The sequence below is a fragment of the Apteryx mantelli genome, chromosome 9 (assembly GCF_036417845.1).
Source record: "Apteryx mantelli isolate bAptMan1 chromosome 9, bAptMan1.hap1, whole genome shotgun sequence".
Lineage (NCBI taxonomy): Eukaryota > Metazoa > Chordata > Aves > Apterygiformes > Apterygidae > Apteryx > Apteryx mantelli.
The window spans coordinates 32,045,503-32,062,606 of NC_089986.1; the positions used below are offsets into that span (position 1 = coordinate 32,045,503).

Sequence of the window (17,104 nt, forward strand, 5' to 3'; positions counted from 1 at the left end):
TGCTCCCCAGCTTCCCAGCTCTCTTCTGTTCTTAGTCCCCGGGGAGAAATGTGGTTTGAAGTAGCTAAACCTGATGGCTCCTGTTAGATTCAGTGAACCCAGAAACCCTGAATGCAGTGCCACAGCCATGCATGGTAGCTGTCCGCACTCAGCGACAAGCACAGCTTTCTGCTAACTCTCAACTCTTGTGACTTCTCTCCTGCAGGGTGGTGAATCAAGATGAGAAGTCATTTGCTATTGGAGTCCAGTTCTTACTAATGAGAGTGTTAGGTGAGTGTCCATCTCTTTACAGCTCCCACACAACCTTTCAACAACTGCCTAAACAGGGGGAAAACAAAGGGAAGACAGCAGGGCTCTCAGAGCCTCTTGTCCCTTTCTGGTATGACTAACTTGGGCCATTTGGCAGGTCCCTGCAGTGTGCAACCTGGTTTGGGTTTGATCCTTATTTTTCCCCATTCGAATAAAAGGCTGCAAACCCTCATTTACAACCACGCTCTGTGATGCAGCAGTAAGGGACAGATCCTGATTTGCCATAGCTCCAGCAACCAACTGAGATCTCTCCCTGGTGGTGTTGAAGGGTCTCCAAGAAACAACAGGAAGTGGATAACTTGCTAAAGCGTTCACTCGGAGGACAAGAGATGTTGAACCTTCTCAGGGAGGCAAAGGGGCAGCAGGCAAAGGGAAATCAATAAACAGAGTACCATTCAGGCTTGCTTTGAGAGCTGCTGGGTTTGACCCCAGAGGTTGAGGTATTTAGGCACACAAGCATGTGACACTGCAGGACAGGAAGGGGAGTCAGTAGTGCCGGCAGGCGACATGTGGCCTGACCCAGCCTCTCTCTCCAAAGCCTGGTTGCCAGCTCCAGCCATGTTCGGTGCCCTCATTGACTCTTCCTGCATCTACTGGCAGAAACAGTGTACCCAACGCAGGTTCTGCGCCTACTACAACAATGACTTCCTCCGCAACAGGTACCCACGCGCGCGCTCACTCCACTGGGTCACCGCCGCATGCACACACACGTGCAGTGTTTCTGCAGAAACCTCAAAAACCTTTGGCTAGGTCCAGAAATACCCCCAGGAAGGTGAATGTACCATGCTCATGCCCCACACTCGTTCTCAACATCCCCTGGACTTGCTAAGAGGCAGTTCCTGGAGCCTAGGCTTGGGTGCTTGGGGCTCCATCCTGGAGAGATGTGTGTCCTTGTCAGGTTCACTAGTCATCTTGCCTCACCAAGAAAATCCAGCTCCCTTGGGATTATTTTCAAGGTAGAAATTGGAGGACAACAAAGCAGGTCCCTGAGTTCTCATGGCCCCTGCATACCTCTAGGTCTGGCTCCAAACACACAAGCGCAGCACAGGCCATGTCCTGATGTAGAGGAAGAATCCTGCCCTAGTGTGTCCCAGTACAGCAGCACCTGAAGCTGGAATGGGAACAGGCCACAACTCAACTCAGTGCTGAGCAGGATGGGGCTAGCTGGGCTCCATTCCCTGCACCGTAGCAATGCCATCTTTAGACAGGACAAGGCCCTGTGTTGCTCCTGACAGGAACGATGCTCTTCTCTTTTCTCTTGACAGATACTTAGGCCTGCAGATTGGGTACAAAGTGATAGGCACCATGCTTCTTGTCCTCATCAGCTGGAAAGTGAAGAAAAGCAAGGAATACAATGTGCAAGAGAAGGCAGCTGGTCTGGTGTAGCCTGCCCAAGGATTGATTCTGAATGCACCTCCCCAGCCTGCCTGTACCCACTACCAGTACTTTGTCAATGTTTTTTTTGTAAGGGAGCAACTTCATATTAGCAGACAAGCTCCAAACTCCTCTACTGCAACTTGCACTGCAACCCACCTACCCAGCCCGCAGTGAAACATCTGTGCTGCCGAGAAGGGACTTGCCAGCCAGGATCTTCGGGAGGACTGCGATCACCCACCAGCAGCTCACCCACGTTACAATGCAAGCACTGCCTTGTGCCAGCTCTGTAACCAACCTCAGTAGGAACCTGCCAGGGTGATTGTGGGCTAGGTCGTGGGTGCCAGGGCTAGCTCAGGACTAGCCATGTCCAGGACCGGGTCCTCCTACGTTCTCTGGCGAAGCCCTGTCCATCGCTTTGGGAAGGGGGCAGCCTCCAGCCACAATGACTGCCTCTTGGGAAATGCTGAAGGCTTGTCACGAGGCAAGCAGGAACATTTGAGCTGTTACAGGTCTCCAGGAGGAGGTAAGGGCAGGAGAGCAGGAGCCGGGAGAGGTCTGCAGCCCAGCCTCATCCCTTTTCCACAGAGGTGCCTGCTCAGGCCAAAGAGCCTGCTTTGGTTCAGCATGTTACAAGCCAGGCAATGTCTGCCTGGCTGGGACAAGAGCAGGGGAGAAGTCTGAGAAGCACTGGGGAACTGTCCCTTTCCCTCTCCTTCCCTGTATCCCTCACACAGGTCACTGTGGACACAGTACATGAAAATTGTAAAAAGTTATTACTAGTGGTTTATTACAGAATATTTGTTTGTGTGTTTTTTAATAAACATCACTTTTTCAATCGTGTTTTGCTGATCTCCCCATGAGCTCCTTCCCCTTTCACCATGGGTTAGGTTCCTGTGATGGCTGCAGGTCACATCCTGGGAGGTGCTGTTATCCCTTGCCAGCTAAAAGGAAGAATTGCAGCTTTGGCGCACTGTGTTTGGCAGACTTTTCTATGGAAGAAAGTCTCCCTCTGAGCAACAGGCCCTTTGGGAGACCTCTGGAAAGGGATGACAGCAGAGGTGTTCCTCACAGTGGCCTTTGCAGCTCCACCATGGAGCTCCTGCTCTCCTGACCCCAGGACTGAGGAGATTCAACGGAGCTCAGCATCTTTCAGATTACCTTTAGGTAATGAAGGAGTAGCTCAGCTCCTCTAGGCAGAAATCTGGCCCAGGTACTTGTTCTCCAGCACCCAACAATTTGCTATCAAGCTCCAGACAAATCTATGCAGAGGAACACATATCTTAGAAAGCATGGCCCTGAGAGGGGCCATGAGAGCTCTGTGCCCATCAGCAATTAAGCTCACAATCCTGTACACTGTGCTTTCTAAACTGGTCATCGATTTTAAGTGTGCAACATGAAATACCTACAGAGGCCTGAAGTGAAGGAGAGTGTCAGGAGGGTGCTGGGTCACTTTATGTAGTGTCGCACTAGCAGATCTCAGCTTTAAAAGCTGGCTCCCAGAGGGTGGGGGTCAGACTTCAGTGATTCTTGATGCCTAATGAGTCATTTATCCTAATGAACTTGGCAGCTGGGCTCCAAACCCCAGAGCAGCTGGCTGGGTTGCCCATAGGCTGGTGGGGCAGCAACAGGTGACATCCGAGCTGGTTGGATGCTGCTGTCAGGAGGCACCCCACACTACACTGAGCTCTGCATGGTGTGACACGGCTAGGTATAGGTCTTTGCTCCCTCTCAGACAAGACACAGACTTGGTTCCCTCATCTCTTTGGGTTGTTTCCTGACTTGGAACTTCAGGTTTTAATCCAGGGGTAAATCTCACCATGGTCTTACCTCACCTAACACCACCTCATGCTCCTGTGGCTATGAGACAGGTCCTTTGGGTCTGACCGGCTGACTACCATGGCCAGCCAGGGAGAATAGGAGCCTTCCCTATCCTCCCCTGGTGTGGTGGCCTGGGCCCTCCCCACCTAGACCTGCACTGTCACTGCCACGAGATGTCACTGGTGCCCTCCCGAAGGCCACCTGCACACTGCCGTGAGGTGTCTGCAGGTGCCTGGAGCAGTGCTTGAAGGGTGGGGGTGATGCTCCCAGCACCTGCAGTGCACAGAGTCCTCCAACATGGGGACCCCAGAGCTTCCCCTTCCCATCAAGGCTGCTTTGCAAAGCCCTATTTCACCTGTGCAGAGTCTGGAGTTGCCCTCACTGAGCACCTCACAGTCACTCAGGGCACAAGGTGCTGCCCACGTGGGTTTGAGATGGGACAGGGCTGAGATGGGCCCGCTGAGGCAGAGGGTTCAAAGTACCTGCAGTGAACTGTTTCCAGACAGCCTCCTCACTTGCCGCTTGGATGAACTGTACCGCACAAATAAATGTGAAAGGAAGATGCTGGGTGCATTCACCCCATTTGTAGGAGGTTAGTTGGCAGCATTCAAGGCTCTCTGGTAAGAGCTGGTGTGAAGAAAGAGCTGGAAAAATCAACAGAAAGGGCTTGCCCCTTCTGCCCGTGGGAGCCACTATTAAGCTGAGCCTCTTGCCCCTGCCCTGCCTGAGCTGCGGCACCGCTGTGTTGCAGCCATGCCCCTGCCTGGCCATGTACCCTGCTACCTGGACAAAGCTAGCTTGCAGCGAAGCTGAGGGGCCAGCAAGGATTTACACAGGTGGGCTGTATGCGGTCCCACCCAATGTCCCCTACATCGCGCAGCAGGCTCTGCCGAGCATGCAGCCCAACAGGAGCTGCAGAGCCTGCCTGCTGTGCTGGGGACGCAGAAATGCTCTGCATGGGGGAGCCATCCTGCTTTAAGCTGTTGTGGCCAGGGGCCAGCAACAGAAGCAAGATTCATGTAATTAAACGCAAGGACTTATTTCACTGCTGCCTTGGAGCAGCTCTGCATGCATCTGTGACAGCTGCTGAGCGCTGGGGCTGGAGAGGCAGCACTGCGGCGAGCGTGTGCAATAAAGAGTAAGGGCCAGGAGAGGTATGAATATGAGGGGCACAGATCTGCCCGGCTGAGTCTCCCAGGAGAGGCGGTGGGCAGCTCTGCGAGGGCGTCACTGGAGATGGCCCAGCGGCAGGCAGCGGCGGGCAGCAGCGGCAGCGACAGGCAGCAGCGGCAGCGGCGGCCTCGCGCAGGCGCGGCCCCCTTCGCCCCCCCGCTCGCCGCGGGCCGCGCCGCAGGGCCGGGGGCGGTGGCTAGCGCGGGCCGGCCCGGCTCGGCCCGGCACCATGTCCGCCGGAGGGGAGCTGGGGAACCCCCTGCGGAAATTCAAGCTGGTCTTCCTGGGGGAGCAGAGCGGTGAGTGTGGGCGGGGGCACGGCCACAGCAGGCAGGGGCTGCGGGGGGGCAGGGGGACTGGGGGGATACAGTGGGGTAGGGGGGCTGGGGGGGGCTGCAGCGGGGCAGGGCGCTGCAGTGGGGTAGGGGGAGTGGGGGCTGCAGCGGGGCAGGGCGCTGCAGTGGGGTAGGGGGAGTGGGGGCTGCAGCGGGGCAGGGCGCTGCAGTAGGGTAGGGGGAGTGAGCTGGGCTAGAGGGCTGTACTGGTGCAGGGGAACTGAGCTGTGCTGGGGGTCTGCACTGGGGCAGGTGGTTGTAATGGGGTAGTGGGGACCGAGCTGGGCTGGAGGCAGCTGCAGTGGGGCAGAGAGTTGCAGTGGGGTAGAAGCTTGGAAGGAGCAAGCCAGGATGGGGGAAGGGGTTGCAGAGTGTCAAGGAGCTGCAGTGGGGTAGGGGAGACCAAACCAGGATGGGGGGGACTGCAGCGGGTCAAGGTGCTGCAGTGGGGTGAGAACTCAGGGAGGGGGGGGACCGATCTGGGCTGTTGGGGGGGGGACACACTGGGGCAGGGAGCTGCAGTGGGGTAAGGGCTTGGAGGGACTGAGCCAGGCAGGGGGCTGCAGCAGGGCAGGGGGCTGCAGTGGGGTAGTGGGAACCGAGCTGGACTGGTGGGACTGCAGAGGGGGCTGCAGTGGGGTAAGGAGGACCAAACTGGGCTGGAGGCAGCTGCAGTGGGGCAGAAACCTGGTGGAAACTGAGCTGTGCTGGAGAGGGGGCCACAGTGAGGCACTGGCAACCAGCACTGGAGGCCCCAGGGACTGCTTGTCTTTGCCCAGAACGGTGGCCACAGAAGATGTGGGGGGCTTGCTGCTGCCCCCAAGCCAGGGAGCAGGGTGTCCCTCCTGGGAGATGGGTTCTGGCTGGCTGGAGACTGGGGGCCGCTCTGGTAGGCAGGATCCTCTCTGCCTGGCCTGTGCGCTAGTGGGATGAGGGATGCTTGGAGGACCGTTCAGGAGAGGGTGGAGGGTCTGTGCCAGCTGGGATTACAGGTGAAGGACAGGCTAGGGTCCACCCTGATGCGAGCCAAGCAGCTCAGCTTTCCCTTTGGTGGTCCCCTGCCCTAATGCTCACCCCTTGGAGAGATTAAAAAGAAAGGGGAAAAAAAAGAAGCGGGGGAAATGCTGCAGGGTGCAAAATGGTTTGGCCAGTACGTGGGGCTCCAGAGCTTCCGAGCTGTGCTAGGATTTCTTCTTCCTGCTTCTGTTTTCCTGCTCCTGAATTGCCACCTATGTGTGCAAAAGGAAAAATGTTGCAGAATGCAAGAGAATGTGACATGAAGAGCCTGACTGCCATGGGGAAAAGCGATGGTTTTATAACTTCCTTAGTAGCTCTGTTTGCAGCATCAAGAAGGAGGGATTGCTGGACTTTACTGTTCCCAAATCACATGGTTGTAGCTTGCTTGCGTTTTTTTGAGCTAGCGTAATGCAAGGGCAGCAGTCATTTCTCAGCCCTTCTGGAAAAGCTAATATGTTGTCAGGGTAAAGATGATAAAGGTTTGGAGCATGACAGGGAGGATTTGGTGACAGCCTCAGCAGGAGTCTGTTCAGGCTGCTCTTCAGTTCAAGCATCCTGATTACAGGCAGCATTCCTGGCTGCTGCATTGTTAGGGCTGAGCTGAACAACTTCTCGCCCCGCCAATGGCACAGAAGGCTGCTGGTTGCCCATGGTGCCCATCTTGCCTTGCGTTCTCTACTTCCCACTTTGCAGTTTTCTGCAATTTCTGCCTTTTAATTGAGGACAGCCTCGTGCAACTGGTAAATCCCATGTAGCATCTCCGTGTGACTTTACTGCTATATAATTCCTTTTTTTTTTTTTTTCTTTTCTTTCTTTCTTTAAAGCAGCAAGAAGCTCCCAGATGGACATTCTGGGCACTGCGCTGTCTGTGCAGGACATTGCCCAGCTGCAGTCTCTGAGCTGCAGGATACCTCACTGATTAACAGGGAGTGCTGTAAATACAGCCAGTCTCTTATAATAGCCATTTGTATTTTAACTGCATGAGACCTTGTTGGACCAGGATAGGAGGTGGCAGTACAAGCTGCCTTTCCTGAGCATCCTGGAGAAGATCTGCATTTGCACCCTCTGCTTCTGAGCTTTGTTCCTGTATGGAACAAACCACAAGGTCCCTCTACCCAAGCACTGGCCCTTTACCCTGTTGCATCCACAGCCAGCTGCGGCTGGCAAGCTGTTCGATGATAATCTGCAGATGGATGCCTTCAAAGCAAAGGATTTAGCCTGCATTTTCACAGCATTCCTCTTCTTCCCCCCATCCATGCTCTCAGTACGGGGAGACAAATTCATTAAACAGCAGTCAGTCGCCATGGAGAGCTAGCTAGGGAACTTGGGTGGTTTTTTTTCACCTTTCTGAAATGTGTGCCTGCAAGACCTTTGCTGGGGTACTGGGCTGCTGTCATTTCACTCTGGTGGCAGTTGTGCTTCTCCCAGTGCTGTGGGGACCATGGGCAGAAGAGGCCCTGGTGTGCAGTTGCAGCACGGTTACAGTGCTGATCTCGGTTAATGGCATTCTAGTAAAGTGAGCACTCTGGGTCTCTTCTCTAGGGGCTGAACTAAATGAACCTGTCATGTGCGCAAAAAAAAATTTTGTGCTTTGTATCCATGGATAATGATCTTCTGATTGAGGTCAAGGGAAGACACTGGTTACAGAAGGAAAGCTTCCAAACCTGCTTTCGGGGCAGTAGAGGACAATTTCTCCCATTTCAAAGGCAATTCCTCTTGCTCTCAGAGGGATGCTGGGCTGCAGGAATGGCTTGCCTTCGAGGGACTCCTGGCTTCAAGATGGCCATGGTTGGGGGAGATGAACCAGACCTTCCTGGCACATTTCTCTGGATCATGTGAGTGAGCAAATGCTGTTACTCCCTCGGTGCAGGGCAGAGCACTATTTTTCTACCAGTAGTAAGTCTTGCTGCTTGCTAGCATGACTAGGAGAAAATATCCTGTGAATCTTGACCTGGGAGCTTGGCTTCTGCTGGTGAAAATCCATATGGAGAAACCCAAGAAGCCTCCGTTGTGCCTTGTAAGGATGCAAAGGGCTGAGCCAGTTTGTAGTACTGCATATACCTGCTGCTTTCTTCAGCATCTTGTATTGTTCAGAGTGAAGGAGGTTAAACCAGCAACAGGGTTAACGTTGCATTGCATTTCCTCCCACTATTTCTTATTTATAGAGGCATTCCCACCCCGGTTTCAGGTCAACTTTGAGCACTGCTGTTGTGGAAGGAGAAACAAGAGCCTGGTCTGCACCCTGATTCTGTCGGGCATTATTTCCCATTGCTTTTTGGTGCAATTGCAGTCAGGATAAGCCTTTTGTGTTTGTACCACTGGATGACTCTGGTGAGCAGCAGCATCTTCCTTGTAAGCCCACTGCTAAAAGATGAGCAGTACTTCTTGCCCAATTTTTTCCTTAAAAAGTAGATTCAGCTTCCTGCAAATGCATGTGTTTCAGCTGAGAAAAGCAGCTTTAAGATTCTGGAAAAACAATAGCAGTTCTTTCAACTATTTTCTAAATGAGGTGTTTCAGCACTGATTGGAAACGCTTTCTTTGGTTTTAATTAAGGGGGAAAAAAAGAAGAGGCATTACATGTTAGTCGAGGCTTGAAGAAGAAAGCACTTCTCTGCAGGTCAAAGGGTAGTATTTTCTGCACTGCTCTCCTGTTTGAGCACACGCATTTCTGCATGCTGCTTTTGGGGAGATCACCTCCAGCTCGCAAAGATGCCTAGCGATTTGGAGACCTGCTTCTCCCATGGATGCTTGCCCCTCGTATCTCCCAACTCTCATGAACTTTCTTTGCTTCTCTGCTACCTCGCATATAAGGATGCTGTTTGGATGGGGTGCACCAGTTCTCGCTTGCTGCTTTGCTTCACAGGCCTCCTGCCAAAAATTCCCTCCACTTATAAAGATGTGGCCAAGGAGGGACCTGGTTCCCACCTATGTGTCCCTTCCTTGCTCTTCTGGACTTACTTTTTCTCTTCCCAAGTGCATTCCCAAAGAAAGCTGGTGACCGCTTGAATGCTTCCCTCTGTTCTGTGCTTGCTTTCACATATCCAGCTTTTACTGAGCACGGCCAGTTTCCCATCATGACCTGGATTAAACCAAAGAGGAGAAAATAGGAATTCACGTGTTCAAATAAAACTCAAAAGAGGATTGCTAACGCCTATCTGCAGCAGAGGGACAGAAACGGAGCCAGAAATAGTTAATGTATCTGTATCCTTTCTTCTTGCATGTGAATGCAGGCAGCATTAGCTGCACTGGCCGGCTTTGTGGGCAGAAACAAAGCTGAGTAGGTGCATGTAATGTTGTTGGCGCTGCGCTGAGCATTGCTCCATGATAATAACCCCAGAGCTGTTCCATCATCTGGTCTGTTCCCAGCCCTGAAGCTGCTGCGTGAAGACAGGAACTGCTTCTTACTAACCTTCCCTTGCTGGAGGCTGACTGCTAGACGCAGCGTAAACCTATGCCCCGGGAGATGGAGGGGGTCTGGGTAGGGGCCAGGATGTGCCACCCCTGTGCATTACTCCTCCACAGGGGTGAAGTAGGACTTGCTGCATTCAGGGGAGTTGCCTGTTTGCTGTCTTGCAGGAAAACCCTGTTTTGTTGGTTGTCAGCCCTTTAATTTAATCTCAGTGGCATTCTCTGAGAAATCCATCCCAAATTCTGACGGCACAAGCTGTGGACTCAATGCTTAGCTTCGAAGCAAGGTCTCCTGCAAGAGGTGATGCTGAGCAAGGTGTCCGCATCTTGCAGCTGCAGGTCTCCAGCTGCAAAATGGAGTTCATGTTGTTGCCGTGATCTGTCCCAGTCTCTCAGGTCATAAGCACTTCAGAGTAGGCACCTTCTCCGAAGTGTGCCTTCTCTTGTACTTCCCTGTGTTTTTTAAATCCTATGAAAGCTCTGAGAGCAGCAGATGATGTTAGAAGGAAATAAAATTAAGGAATGCCTTCTATATGCAGGGAAACCTTTTCTTGGAAGATTTTTTTAGCCTTTCTTCAAACAGTAGGTCACACAGCCCACTTTGTATTTTCCTTCTCCTCAGAAGTGTTGCAGTGTCTTTTCCTCTGCTCTCACCAGCTTTTGCTAAGCACTGGTCTCTAGGACACGAGTGTGAGAAAGTAGAGCCCAGGTACCCCTTCCTGAAGACTGTCAGCAGAGGAAGCATCTAAAGGCAAGGGCAAAATATTCTTTCCCAGGACTTCTGCAGGAAGCCCACGCCCACCAGCTCTCTCTGATGCAAGCCAGAGAACAATATTGTGGCCATAAATATTGTTACAAGACGGGATCTGTGCAGCAGGTCCATCTTGGATTTATCTAGTCCTCTTTTGTATCACTGCCAGGGGACAATGCCATTGCAGCTGCAGAATATGTTCTCCCCCAAAGTAAAGCTGCTTTCATTCACAGGCTGATGCCTTGTCTGCAGGTGCATATGTGTGTGCGGGGACTGAGTCCTCTGTCTGGGGATGCAGAGGAGCAGCAGTTCCCCTTGAGACATACCCCTGAGCCCTTTTCTGCTCCAGAATGAGTAGAGGTAACCCATGTGTTAGAGGTAGGCTAATTCCGTGGGCTTTGGGAGCCAGGGGATTTCTCCAGTCCCAGGCCCATAGATGTGGTCACTGCAGTTTCCCATGCGTGTTCCTCCTCAAACCACCTCGATCCCTCCATTTTTCCACTTACGGCTCTTCCCATAAATGTTGCATAATAAGTTTTGTGCATCCCACTATCTCCTTAAAATATCCTTTAATAAGTTTTACACTCTCCCAAACTTCTCTTCCCCCTGCCTCCTGTACTAAGCCCTATACCCTTTCAGGCAAGAACCCCCTTATGTGGTGAGTCATGTTGAAGGAGACAGACAGTTTCTTTTGCTGGCTCATCTCAGTGAGTTTCAGACCAGGGACAATGGTCCAGTCCTTCTCCTGTGACAGTCCTAGAGTAGTTGGATCAGGGTGCTCATGCTCCCTAGTGATGTTACTGGGATTCCTCTGCCTGTTGTTGTTCATCTGACCCTTGCCAGGTCTTTGCATTTAATGAGAGCGCAGAGAGCAGGCTGGTCTGGCTCCAGTCCTGTGCCATCACCCAGGTGGCAAAGCCAAATGTGAAAAAGATACCTTCCTTGCCATGAACATTAGCACTAGGTAAAAAAAAAATCCTGTAGAGAGCAGAGCTCCTGAGTTGTCCCTCTCATCTCACACATGCACTTGAGCTTGGGAACCCTCAGACACCTGTCCCGGCCTCTCTGATTTGGGAGACCTCATTGCGGAGGGGATGGTGAATGCAATAGCTCGCTGCTCCTGGGAAATCCAGCCTCCTGCTCTGGAGCTGCATCATGTGGATGGGGGTGCTGATGGAGGAGACCTCAGCTGTGGTTCCAGTCTGGTGCCCGTGGGAGCTGCTCTAGCTGGTTAGCAGTGTACAGCATAAACATGGTGAAGGACTGGGATCTGAGCGTGTTGGTGTGGTGGCCCTGCTGCTTAGGGGGCTGTGCAGAGCATGATGACATGGTCATGGGGAAAAGAAGCTGGGCCTCGCTGTGACAGTGGTCCACACTCCCTTGAATGCTCCCTTCCCAGGTTTGGTTTATGCGCCAAGAGAGTCTGTAAATGCTCATCCCACCCCATGGAGAAGTAGCTGGGCTGGACATACCTCTGAAGGCACAAGGGACCCTGCTTCTGTTCCCCTTGCACTTACTCTGCCCATCATGCTTAAATAGCACCAGCTGGTCTAGGAGCAGGTCCCAGTGGTGCCTTTAGCTGGCAGCATCTAATGCACAGCTCTCTTGCACGCTTCCTTGCCTTCAAGGCAGCTGTTAGGTGTGCTGTACGCTCCCGCTGCCTGAGCAAGGCTCGTTTGGCAATGCAGGCAGGAACGGGGCACTCTCTGTTCAGCAGGGAGGCCAACATGGTTTAATTACACATCTGAATAGTTCTGGTTTGCATTTGGTTCTCGCTGACTCACTCTGTTCTCTTTCATTCCAGCCTTCCTCCTTCCATTTTTCATTTTCGTAGTGTTTGATCTGCACTTTCCTCACTATGCCCATCCCATCTCTTTCTGTCCCTTCTTTTTGGTCTGCTCTCCTGTCCCTGTCAGCTGGAGTTTCCCCATGTGACAAGCCTCAGGACCCTGCACAGCTTGCAGGAGGTAGCCAGGGCTGTTTGCTGCTATCACACATCTTGGAGCTGTCCTTCCAGAGGGCCATGAGAAGGGGAGCTCAATGGCCTTGTGTCCCTGGGTTCAGGGTGCACAAGAACAAGGCACATCTCCCTTGTTGTGTCACCTCCTTCACTCCGTAAGAGCTCCCTTCGCTTCCCCTCTGTAGCCCAGGCTCCAAAAGCAAATCCCATCCATTTCCAGCTCTCAGCCTAAGCATCTTGAGCACACGCTTATTTGAGAGGTGTCTAAGAGCAGCAGCCCCAGGCAAGTGGGACTAGCCTGGAGGACCTGCAGCACAAATCACCCACAGTGCTCAGCAGACTCTCTCTGCCTCGCTGGAGATGGCCAGAGTAGCAGGCTGCTCCCTCGCTGCAGTATTTCATACCTCTGTGCTCTCACCTTTGGGGCCTTCGAGGCCTCTGGTGCCTGGCAGGTATCCTTGATGAAATGGTATCTATGTATCCATGATGACATCAGTTTCCCTTTTCCTGGCTTTTTCCCGCATTTCAGAAGCTGACTCTGTGCTGGGGTTTGCTGTAGAGTGGAGTTCTAATTATACATTGTCTGTAATTACCCTAGTTTTTAATAACTACCTAAGGCTATTGGCAAGCCTTGCCAGGCTTAATGTGTAGTGCCTTGGAGAATAGCTAGAAGGACCAGCTCAGCAGCATTGGCTGAGAGAGGAGGGAGATGAGAAGAGCAGGAGATGGTAGCCTAGAACTGCCCGTGTTTCATTGCAGGACAGGACCAAGTCACTGTAGTGGGTCTCCATGCAGTGCTACTCGACACCCTCAGGTGAAAAAGTGGTGATGCTTTCCTCCTGCTGCTCCTGCCATAGACCTTGGAGGGGCTATATGAGCTCTCCAAGTCAGTATCCTGAGCTTGCTGTGGCTGGGACATCACTGCTCGAGTACTAGACCTGTCTCTTAGAGCATCTGCTTTGTAAAGATTTTCCGTATGCCATGCCTTCTGCCCACTGTCACCACTATACCAACCAAAGACTGAGGGGCTGTCATTTTGTTCTCACACAACAACCCCCAGGCCTTGGATAACTCTCCTTATGCACACCTCCAGGCACCTGAGGTCCTGCTGAGCCTCCTGATACCTTGAAATGACCATAACACTTTTCATGCTAGAAAGCATAAAGAGAAGAGTTGACCTGGGAAGCATCCTTTCACTGGATCTGCGCACCCATTTACCCTCCGCTGGTGCAGCACTCATGCCTGGAGGAGATATTTTGCCCAGGAATAAGCTCCCTGACCCCTATCTCAAATCAGCTTTGGGTTGCCCAGCTTTACCCCCACACGCTGCCTGTTCAGCTCTTGTGCTGGGACCTGGCTGTGTGTGGGTGCTGTTTCAGGCCAGTGGTTGCTCCACGCTTGCACGTGCTTCTGGCTTCAGCCTGAAGCTTGCAAGACTGAGGCTCTGTTTCGGGCTTAGACTCAGACTGCCAGAGCACCTCTGTGCATGGTGCACAGGCATTCAAGTGCATTTTAAGTGCTGAAAGTTGTAAATAATGCATACAGGACAGAGTTCAAAACTCCTGAGTTCCCATCTCATGCCTTAAACCTGCTCTCACCCTTTCTTAGAGATGTGTTCCCCATCCAAGGCAGGCTGCTGCTGTGTGCAGCGAAGGGACACCTGAGAATTTCGGTTGTTCCGCTTTTCTCCACCCACCAGTGGTTAAAACATTTGAGCAGTGGCCTTCACCAGGAGCAGAAAGTAGGACACTGTGCTGCTCAGTGAGGAGTGTAACAGTATAGCACAAGTTTGCAAGAACAAAATCAGATGCTAAGGGGTATAGTGAACAATGAACTAGAGATGCAGCAGGCAAAAAAGGGGATCTGATAGATAAACGCCAAATAAGTAGAACAAAGTATAGTGCAGGTCCCTTGCTTAATAGAGGAGGTGAGCAAATAGGATATATCAAAGAAGGCTGGAACAATTGACGCTCTTTTTTGCTTCTGCTTTCATTTACAATACTAAAAAAAAGCTAGTTGTGATCTGATGCTTAAGAGAACTGAAGGTTTAAGAAGAAGAGAATGGAGCAGGCCAGACAGGGGAAGAGTAGATAAATACACCTGCCTTCTCCAAATGTGTTCTTAAACAATGGCACTTGGTGAACCCTATCATAAGGCAGCAGTCCAAATGGTCTGCGCATCATTAGCAGTGAGTGGGGAACACACAGGTCCCAAAAGCTGAGGAAATTGCTAGGCTTGACTCTGTTTTAAAAATGGTGAGTGAGGGACGTCACATCAGTACCTGGAAAAATGATTATATACCTGGAACAAATTATTGGCCTGCGTGCAAACACCTGGGAAAATAATCTGATGAGCAGCCAGGGCCCAGTCCAAATTTTATCAGCAGCATGATTTCCTTCTTCATCGGGTTCCCTGCCCTAAGAGGGGAAGGAGAAAAAGTCATAAAGGTGAAATCTTTGGGCTTCTCTAAGGGTTCGAGTGGTCACCTGTGAGCCTCTTTGGGAGACTGGAGACGTCCCACCCAGTTGGACCGCCCATGATACACCCCAGCAGTGTCTGGTGAGGATGCCCAGGCTGCTGTTGCTCAGCATTTCCATTAACAAGTTGGGTGATGCCAAGGAATATCCATGTGGCTGGAAAGGTGTTCCAGGTGTTTTGGAGGGCAGCGTTAGGGCTAGAGCTGGAGAAATGGTGAAAGCAAGCAACTGAACATACCTCAAGGTACATACGCTGCCTGGGAAGAGGAGACGTCAAATGTGCGTGTGCCTGCAAATGCGGGAAATGGCTGTGTAGCAGAAAGGCAATCAGCAATGAGCTTCTGCTAAACGCTTGCTCAGCTCTGCCCGCAGATGTGGATTTATGGGGAGAATTAAGAGGGTGTCAGCAGCTAGATCTGGGACAGGCTGGTCTTGATGCTCCTGACATCTGCATTGTTTCTGATGATTTCAGCTGTTTCTGACAGCTCCTCTTGGAGTTGCAGGCCAGAAGGTCTCGTTGTCCTCTAGGGCTCCCAGAGGGAAACCCAGCTCCAGATGCGTAAATGGCAAAGTAGCTCCCTTTTAACAGGGCCAAGTTTTTCGCCCAAAGCAAGTAGTGTGGCAGCCACCAGCTAGATGCTGAGTGAGGGAAAGCAATAATCAGTTGTTATTGTTATTCCTGTGTTAATCTTGGTCTTCCAAAGCAAACCCCAGCAGTAAAAATACAACTTCTAGACTATTATTCTTGCAAAGAGTCTGTAAAAGCATTGGGCAGCTGTCACATGGATATCGGAGTTGAGCTACAACAGAAGGAAACAGTGGAAAGCAAGGATGTCTAAAAGCAAGAGATTAAAAAAAAAAAAACAGTGCAAAATTGAGCAAATCCAGTATTTCAAGATCTGTCTGCTTTAAAACTGAGGCTGTGCATGGCAGGGGGGGGAATGGCTGAGGCATTCGGGCAGAAAGGACCTTCCCTCTGAGCTCTTGGGCTCAAGACATGGCTGCATTGCTAGAGAGCTGCACCGAGGTCTGGTGTGCCTTTGATGGGGAGTAGAGGAGGTGGAGGATCAAGGAGTGAGACTGAAATTGTGGCTTCTTTTTTCTTCTGTAAGAGCAAAAACCCCAACGGAAAGTGCTTGCAGATACAAGTGTGCTTAGTGTGAGCAAAGGCTGGCAGGGAATAGGAGGATGAAGATGATCGGGGCAGCAGGCAAGGGAGACAGCTCGGCAAACTTCCAGTTTAACCAAAGCTGCAGCATGCTGGGACCAATCACTCTTCTTATAATGGTGCAGCTGCTGCTGGGAGGAAATAAATCCCACTTGTGAAAAAAGACTGCAATTTGTGTGCAAAGCCTGACTTCCCCCTGCCTGCAGTTCTGCGTTGCACTTGTGTTTCCCTAAATGAATGCAAGTATCCTGGAAGCGGAAAACCTGGAGCCAAAGCAACACAGCTCAGATGCTTGTCTGATGCATCCTTGGGCCTTTATAATACTTGTTAGGAGGAAATGAACCCAATTACACATTGTGTTACCATCAACCCAATATATGTCTGTGCACTGGTACATGGGCTCCTCTTTATAGCTGGCTTCCTAATCTGAGAGATGACAGCTCCTCAGATAAGGTGGTCGTGCAGCCCCATATTTACTAATGATACAAAAAACAGCAGGGAGGGCGAGGCTTAATCAGTGGAAAGGAAATAATATGGCTAAACAGCATTCCCGCAGCACCCCTCATCTTTCCAGCTGCATCCCATGTTTCACATGGGACAAAAATTACTAATTGGAGTTTAAATACACGAGATCAAAGATCATTAGAGACTCTTTCAAAGTAGCTCCAGATTTTTAGGTTTATGTGTTGATCAATCCTTTCCTGTTTCCTGATCCTAACTCCAAGATACTTTGAGGAAGAGAAAATAATATAACTGCCAAATTCCTATGGACCCAAGTGAAATCCGTTTTGCTATGCAGTGAGTATAGAGTCATGAAGCCCTGCATGGGGAGGTCTCTGCCAGCTTGCACGATTGCTGCAGACCTACTGCTGGGAAGCTAACAAAGCTGTCCCTGATGCATACAGGTGAAGTAGCCATGCAAAAAAATCCTTTTCATAAAGGTCTGTAGCTTCAGCACCCCTCCTCTAGACTAGAAGCTGTTGAAATAAGTCCACCTCATTTTCTGTACCCACTGTCTCACTTCAGTCTTCTCCGTTCCTGCAATGTGTCAGTCTGAAAATCCAAAGGAAGGAGAACAGGAGCTCAAACTGGGTGGAAAATTTCCAGTGGTTTTCTTTAATTGGCTTCTCCTCTGTAAGAAGGATTTCATATATTATGACATAAAAAAACCCAAAAAACTATCAATATGGTTTCCACTTTCTAAAATAGCCAGTCTTGCAATCAGCAGGCAGGTTGTGGGCACTCTGCAGTATGAAGTCGTGTCAGATGACAAGCTGTTATCAGGCACTGTATAAAGTGTTTGCGTATTT

At 51.2% G+C, this 17,104-nt stretch overlaps 2 protein-coding genes across 8 annotated transcripts in view; both read left to right on the forward strand.

The window, feature by feature from the left end:
* The window catches only part of SLCO2A1 (solute carrier organic anion transporter family member 2A1), a 42,974-nt gene extending 40,453 nt beyond the window's left edge, over positions 1–2,521 (forward strand). For all 4 annotated transcript variants that reach the window (XM_067301499.1, XM_013952493.2, XM_013952494.2 and 1 more), the window contains 3 exons: positions 206–270; positions 848–968; positions 1,575–2,521. In XM_067301499.1, the coding sequence (XP_067157600.1) occupies positions 206–270; positions 848–968; positions 1,575–1,695 (307 nt within the window). In that variant the 3' untranslated portion in view covers positions 1,696–2,521. The remainder of the gene's footprint in view (positions 1–205; positions 271–847; positions 969–1,574) is intronic.
* A 2,308-nt stretch (positions 2,522–4,829) lies between these two features.
* RAB6B (RAB6B, member RAS oncogene family) overlaps positions 4,830–17,104 on the forward strand; it is a 28,101-nt gene continuing 15,826 nt past the window's right edge. For 3 of the 4 annotated variants that reach the window (XM_067301500.1, XM_067301502.1, XM_067301501.1), the window contains exon 1: positions 4,830–4,976. In XM_067301500.1, the coding sequence (XP_067157601.1) occupies positions 4,907–4,976 (70 nt within the window). In that variant the 5' untranslated portion in view covers positions 4,830–4,906. Of the gene's footprint in view, positions 4,977–7,764; positions 7,865–17,104 lie in introns of those variants that run through there. The other variant, XM_067301503.1, reaches the window with a different exon arrangement.